The sequence below is a fragment of the Morone saxatilis genome, unplaced genomic scaffold (genome assembly GCF_004916995.1).
Source record: "Morone saxatilis isolate NCDOM2014 unplaced genomic scaffold, NCSU_SB_2.0 Contig2, whole genome shotgun sequence".
NCBI lineage: Eukaryota > Metazoa > Chordata > Actinopteri > Moronidae > Morone > Morone saxatilis.
This window is the reverse complement of record NW_023339762.1, coordinates 3,776,764-3,784,382: the sequence shown is the minus strand read 5'-3', so window position 1 is coordinate 3,784,382 and position 7,619 is coordinate 3,776,764. Positions and strand designations below refer to the sequence as shown.

Sequence of the window (7,619 nt, the reverse complement as noted above, 5' to 3'; positions counted from 1 at the left end):
CCTTCAGAGTAGACAATCACTCTTCTTTCTCTCTGTTTGCTTTCTTCTGTCAGAGCACTTAATCAGAAAATGAGGCCCGGGCAGTTTGAATACAAAGGCACTGTACTTTTTTGTTACAGAGTTCTGTAATTTTTTGTCTTAGCATTTTAGTCTCGCCCTCTCAACACTGACTCTTATACCCACCACCCACCCTCTACACCAGGGGTCGCAATCTCAGATTGGCTTGTGGCCACTGCTGGTATTGTCATCTCGGGCCATTTCAAAGTTCAAGTACTACAGGAAAGTGCAGAATTCTGAGAAATATTTCCATTACTAAAATTATACTTAACAAAAAAATACATTTTTATATTATGATTTTAATATAATATTTGTTGTTCATAGCCAAATAACAAATAAAGGATCAAAACCTGCTTTCTTCTTATCACACATTTACAGGCAACTTTGACCTTTGTCATTATTTTGCACCAAACCAAATAAATTTTTAAACCAGAACTGCGTTTTTATTATAATTGTATGTATTATATTATTATTAATGTATGAAACAACTACAAAAAATAGCAGTTTGAGACCCCTGCTCTACACATTTACGTTATGCATTACCTACTCACTTGAATCTGTGTGTAACATTTGCGCATATTTCTTGGACTATATCTCGCACACTGTAGATATCCTTTATTCTTCACACAGTGAACTTGCACATTCCCCGGACAAAATGTCCAGCTCTTCATTTAAATAACGGCCATACTGTACATATTGCATTTTTATATTTCAGTTTTTATTCACATCTTTATTGATATTTTTATTATTTTATATTGTTCTATTTTTTTCTCATACTATGTTAGTTTTTATGCACTAGTATACCAAGCCAAATCCCTTGTATGTACTTGGCAATAAACCTGATTCCGATCACAGTGAATAAATGCTCCCTGCACACAGATGTTGGGTGGAGCTATGCAGGAAATTATGTAAGGTTACCTGAACCAATAAGAAAGGGGTAACGTCTCTGCCCTTACAGGTGCAACAAAGCTACTGAGTCAGGTTAAGTCTGTACTCACCCACACTGTCCTCATGCAGCAGTTAGACCAACATTTGCTTGGTGAAACATCCATGATGTGGCCATATATCAGTGGTAGTGGCCAAAAGCAATGGGACAGGAACCTGCTGGAGCTAGCATGGCTAGCGGGCTAACAACAGCAGTCCACAAAGTTTAAAATCATCCAGTGTTTTATTCCCATTAGTCTCACTGTTGTCTTGGCTTCAGTGAAGAGGATAAAGCCAGGAACTGTCAAAGCTCTGGAAATGAATGGGAAGCTAACTTTGGTCTGACTGCATCTGAAGAGGTTTAATTAGGCAAAATAAGTGAAAACATCTGTGTGGCCGTACTGTTATAGTTAATGTAATTTTTGAACTCAAGGAGTGGATATAGTTTAGTAATTTAAACAGCCTGCATGCCCACAACCATGGCTTAAAATTTTACATTTTCCACATCATCTTTCAAATGTATCGGCATTACAGTCGTATTCATTTGCAGGCACTCATACTTGTACTGGTACTCCTACTTTATAAAAGCTTTTTTTGTATATCCATTTTAAAAACATAATGAGCTTAAAGCAAAATAAACTTTCACCAGTGTTAAAGATTAAAAGCTCAATACATGCTTCAAAAAGCGTTTAAATATATATTTAATAAAATGGAATAGAATCAATCCAAAGATAGTACTGAAGAGATGCAAGAGTATGTGTCACATGGTAGTCAGTCTGGCAGAAGCATTTCAGAGCTGAAACTGTGACATTGATATTCAAACATTCATCGCTAATTTATCTCTAGTTCTCTTTAGACCACATTTAATAATAATAAAAGCCAGTTTCTCATATGCTCTTGGAGTTTCCTGGTTGCTCTCTTGGCTGTATTGAAGAGGATAACCATGTTGGAAAGGATTCTTCCATCTCCTTTCATCTACCACTGCCAGAAACTGTCAAAGCTTGAGCTCAGTCTGGGCTGGAGGAACATCGCCTTCTTCCTGTTTTGTGCCATAGAGCAATAAAACAGATTTCCCTCCAAATCCAACCCGGAGGCACAAAATGAAAAACACAGAGTAACTGCTGGTAGAGGCTGCCAGTCGATAATTAACTGATGTTAAAATAAGATTGTGAAAATCACCAGTATGGGGAACCGTAGGACAAGTACCAACAAAATGACGACTGTATTTTATTGCTATATTTTCTGTTTACTCTGCACTCCCTCTGCACTTTTTAATAGTAATCTCTCCTGCTGTGGCTTTGCTGTACTCATGTCAGTATTTTTATCCTCTTGAAGCAACTTGAGTCTTTGACAGTAAGTGAAGGAATGCAGCCTCTTGAGAAACAAACTGCACTGAGCACTTCCAGCACTGTGTGTGTCTGTGTGTAATGAGTTGTGCTGAGCCGTACCAGGACCTAAACATCCACAGTATCATCTCGCTTTCTCTGCTTCCACAGATCGCAGAGCAACATGACCGCAGAGGATGTCTCCTGTCTTTTATCTTTAACTCTTTCCCCCAGTTTCTTTTCTCTCTTTCCTCCCTGGTGCTGTTTTTGTTCCACAAAGTTACTGTTTATCTGTTTATTTAGGTCTCTCTTTCTTTATTTTTATTGAGGAAAATAGTGAGATTGCTAACATTTTGTCAATTCCACTCACCTTCAGGCACTAAATATATATATTATATATATTTTGTTGTTGTTGTTTTTGTTTTGTTAAGTAAGTGGAAACCAGGGGGAGTTGATGGAGATGTGCAGTGTTTACAGCATGGCTGGGTTAACCCACTAGGGGGCATCACCATCCATTCTGCATTATGTCCTCTGTCCCCACACTGTCTTCTTGTGTGCACCCTGTTATACAGTGAAAGTCATTCATTCATATTATACATTATTATTACACATTGAAAGCTCTAAAAATAAGTCAACAGGCCTTTTTCCGCAGCAGATATTTTTGCTGGTCACAGTCATGTAAATAAAATTAATGATGGCTGAATTCCATTTAGCTGTTTCAGTCTTTTGGGGTCTGTTGGTATTCTGCAGGCTGCCTCACACACTTAATTGTTATTTTTTCATACACTGTATGACAGAGTGTCTGCAGTGAAAAAGGCCTATACAGTGGTTGATATCCTCTGCTTAGTATGTTGTATGTATGAGTACAGACAGGTGCTCCCACTGTGTTAGAGTATAGTAGTCCTCTGTGGGAGTTTACCTGGTAGAGTGCGTGCCCCATGCTCAAAGACTAAGTTCTTGCCACGGTGGTCTGGGTTTGGTTTCAGCCTGTGGCCTTTTGCTGCGTGTCATCCCCCTCTCTCTCCCCACTTTCCTGTCACTATTGATTAAAGGCAATAAAAGCCCCCAAAATCATCCTTAAAAGAGGTAGTCCTCTGTGTCCCTTTTCTAAGCAACTTTCAGTGCTTGAATCTCTTTGACAACGGTGAGCTTGACAAGACAGACAAAGGTTTGGTGACATAAAGCTGTAGCTCATCTCAAACTCTGGCAGGGTTTCTTCCAGCATGACTACATTAAACACACAGACAGTTATCCTGGCTGATTTGTATTCTGCGTAGGCTGAAGTTGGGCAGAGCTATGCTTTGAGTTACATGAGGTGACTAAACCCAACATACCAATAAGGTGTCAATACATGTATGTGTCCCACTTTAGCAGGTGCAACAAGGGCCTGCAAGTCTGGTCTCCAGGATGAAGACGAAAAAAATAAATTTTTTTTGAATTACTTCAAAAGTGTAGGGTAATTAAGTACAGATTATAAATATACTTAGTTACATTCCACCACTGGTGCATTGCTTTATCCAAGGTCTTTCATTGAAAACATGACATGAGGTCGATGAGAGCGGTGAAACTAAATTAAATTATTAAATGTGCTGTGAAACAAACAAGCTAAAAGAGGCTAACAAGATCCAGCCTGAAGAGTTGTCTCTACAAAAAACCCCTTAAAGTCATGAGTATGGCTGTAAAATGGCAAAACTTCCTAGCTATAATGTTAGGCCAACTGTCGCTAAAGAAGCTACCTAGCTAATATTAAGCCACCTGCAATAGCTGATATTTTGGCCACTTGGGCTTATTAGAATGCCATAAGCTGACTGAGGCCAGGCTGAGTTAGTTGCCTTCAGGTTAAAACAACTACAGCAATGTTCTGATTGGCTGAGGACCAAAAAGGCCCGACGTACTGTACTTTGTATGGGATTTTTTTCTTAGTTCTTTGCAAGGGCCTAATCCATGTTTTCTATATCTGCTTTAAGTAGAACATTTAGATACAGCGTCTAATGTGACTACTGAAAGTGGACAAAACTACAGTTACACTGACCAGCTATCTCGCTTCAAAGGCCTTCAGCGGCATTAGGCTGGGACAGAGATGAAACACCAAAACACACACACACACACACACACACACACAGCAGAGAGAGAGAGAGTAAAACACTGTGTGTTCTTGTTAGAGAAAATAAATAACAAAATCATCTCGGGAGGAAGAAACCCACAATTTCTCAATTCTGTTGCTTGGTTTTGTGAGTTTTTCTTATTGGTCACTCATTCGTTCACATTCGACCAGCATATATTTGTCACACTGGTTTATTCATGTCAAGAATGGCTTTTACCTGTTCTTATCTCGCAAATGAGCTTCATATTTTATTCATTTCTCTGCGAGAGCCACACTCCTGTGTTGTATGCATGATTTCTCTGCTGAAGCTAATCTGCTACATGGCCATTTTCCAAAGCTAAACATTATAGTATTAAAAAAAACAAAAAAAAAACAAAAAAAAAAAACACCAGTCTGTGCAATGCTATGCTTTTTCATATTTAGTTTATAACTACCTTGCTCTTGTTATTTTTTATTCTGCTCGTTATTTTTTATTCTGTCCTTTCTGTATGCTGTTGCAAACTGCAATTTCCCCATTGTGGGACAAATAAAGGTTTTCTTATCTTATCTTAGCTTTAGCAATGTGTTGCAGCTGCTAAATGTCCCTACAGCGGTTTAACAAACAGGACCGAGAGAAGAGAGTTTTACCTCACTTTGCATCTTCTGTGCTTCTTTAGACACTTTGTACGTCTGAGTGTCTCCAAACTCCATCTGAGAGCGACCTTTGCTCCTCTCATACTCCTCTCTGTACTTCACCTAAACCAACAAACACACAGACTCATTTATTAACAGAGAGAGAGAAAGAGAACATCAGCAGAAGTAGAAATGGCAGTGTGTGTGTAACCTGGCTGTGCAGCACCGCGTTCTCCTTGTGGTGGAGCTGTTCAGCCGTGTCTAGAGGTATGTGGTAATGAGCCTTGGTCTGCTCGTACTTCTTCTTATACTCCACCTGAACACACACACACATACACACACACACACACAAATTTGTACTTTCAAACTTTTGAGGACCCCAATTCATGGATGGATTACTGAAAGGGCGCAAAACAGCCACAATGAAACACAAAACTTCTACAAATGGACACAAAACAACTAACAAACAAACAACAAACTACTCTTCCAATGTGTTCCTTACATTACTCTGCAGTTTACTGGCGTGCAGAACGTGTTCCAGCTGCAGGAGGTTCGGCAGGTCTGAAGAACCCTCTGGTTTCTGGTTCTGGTTGGTTTTATACTTCACCTGGAGGACAGAGGAAGCATTAAAACTATTAATCTCTGGGAACGTACCACTGTTTTCCCAGGATTTCTCGCTATATAAAGGAGAAGTTGTTTTATACTAGAGCTAACAGTTACTTAAGCAGTTTATCATCAGATTCATCATCAATTAATCGTTATTTGTCAATGACAAACGTTGACGTAGTTCCAGCTTCTTCAATTCACTATATTTTCTGATGTTTTAAACACTTAATCGATAAAATAATTGTCAGATTAAGCGATAATAAAAACAATGGCTAGTTGCAACCCTACTTCACAGACAGAAATCTTCAGAATAAGGATCCAAGGATTCTGACTGACAGCCAATGACACTCACTCACTCCTCCAGCTTTGCTAAAATTAGGACTTTCTGGCTCCAGTGAAGGACAGAGATGGTGGCGAGCAGTAAACCCTCCCTCCAGGCTTCAAAACATCACAAAACACTTAAGGGCCGTGTATTTCTGCACTCTGTGGAAGTGAACGCTGACAAATGAACGATTTCCTCACACATCCACATTTTCTTTGATGTTTTGGTGCTAAATTCCGCTCCAGATTGAGCCAATTTGCCACATTCTTCTATCAAAAAAAGCTGCACTCGGAGAGCTGCCCATGCATCATGATGCTGAGAGTCTCTTGCTCTGTAAGAGGCTTTTCTAAAAAAGCAGCTCTCAGTGAACGTGCAGCGTTCCTGAACACCAGGCAGCGTTCAGCACAACAAGCTGTTACGTAACGTTGTGAAGTGGAAAAGCTCTTTTCTGTGCTGCGTGGGCAACAAGTGGACTAAAATCTATGTATGTGTGTTTGTATGGCTGCTTGGTCATCTTTATGTGGATCTGCATGTGTGTGTAAGTCTGTCCAGTTGCTGTGCGACTGCATGTAGCGCATGTTTGTATGTATGTGGGTGTCCACTGTGTGTGTGTGTGTGTGTGTGTGTGTGTAACCTCTGTAACTTCTCCAGCTCTCATCCTACAATCCCTCTCCATTTGCCTTACAAAGGTTGCCATGGTTACGCCCACACAACAGACTGAGTTTTTCGAGTGCGAGTCAAAGTGAATGAGACACACACACACACACACACACACAAACACACAAACAGGCACAGTTTGTTCCTCTTGGACTCGTTTATCTAAATGTCTGAAAAGAAAAACATCTTCAGGTCAGATCTGATTATTTGTTAATAATTGTTAATCTGCTCTGTGCGACACGAGCTAATGTTAGCTTATAAATGGAGTCTCTCCGACGTCGACAAACAAGTGACACCGACAACAACACCAAGTCCAACACAAAGTCAAACATTACTGCAAAGCTGGTTGCTTCGTGGTGTTGGCTGAAAGGGTGATTTGTAAACGGCGAGTAGTAGCATTGAGTCAATGGTAATATGACTGATTACCACTGACTCATGACTTATAATTGTGCGAGATCATGTGACCTCGTGATTGACCCACCTGACTGGCCAGAGCAGCAGCAGCTTGTGTGTGTTTGAAGGAGACACAGTCCAGCGGGTTGTAACGAGGCCTCTGGCCCTTTAAGTGCCTGTCGAAACTCTCCTTATACTTCACCTGCAGGAGGAAGAGACAAACAGGTAAATGAAGTCTCTGTTCCGGATGCTTCCCTATCAACTGCCCAATGCATGCTGGGTAGACCTGGTGTGTGTGTGTGTGTGTGTGTGTGTGTTACCTGGCTGGCCAGTTTTGAAACATCTTTAGCGTGCTGGATGTCGGTTCTGGCCAAAAGACAGCCGTCACTGTAAACTGGCAGCTTGGTGTTATTCCTATAGGCAACCTGCAGAAATCAAACGATGTAATGTAACGACACACACACACACACTAACATATGTTTAGGCACTCTCACAAATAATTGAAGATGACACACAAAGTGGATACACACATGCTGGCATCTTGAAAAATTGAAGAGAGATGATACTCGTTCTTGTGTAGGATGTTTGACTCTCTCTCTTACTCACACACACACACACA

At 40.4% G+C, this 7,619-nt stretch overlaps 1 protein-coding gene across 1 annotated transcript in view; it reads right to left on the bottom strand.

The window, feature by feature from the left end:
• Positions 1-5,004: 5,004 nt before the first annotated feature.
• LOC118330308 (nebulette-like) overlaps positions 5,005-7,619 on the bottom strand; it is a 5,609-nt gene continuing 2,994 nt past the window's right edge. The window contains exons 4-8 of the mRNA XM_035664798.1: positions 7,321-7,425; positions 7,089-7,202; positions 5,525-5,629; positions 5,234-5,338; positions 5,005-5,145 (exon numbers count right to left, since the gene is read on the bottom strand). Of these exons, the coding sequence (XP_035520691.1) occupies positions 5,005-5,145; positions 5,234-5,338; positions 5,525-5,629; positions 7,089-7,202; positions 7,321-7,425 (570 nt within the window). The remainder of the gene's footprint in view (positions 5,146-5,233; positions 5,339-5,524; positions 5,630-7,088; positions 7,203-7,320; positions 7,426-7,619) is intronic.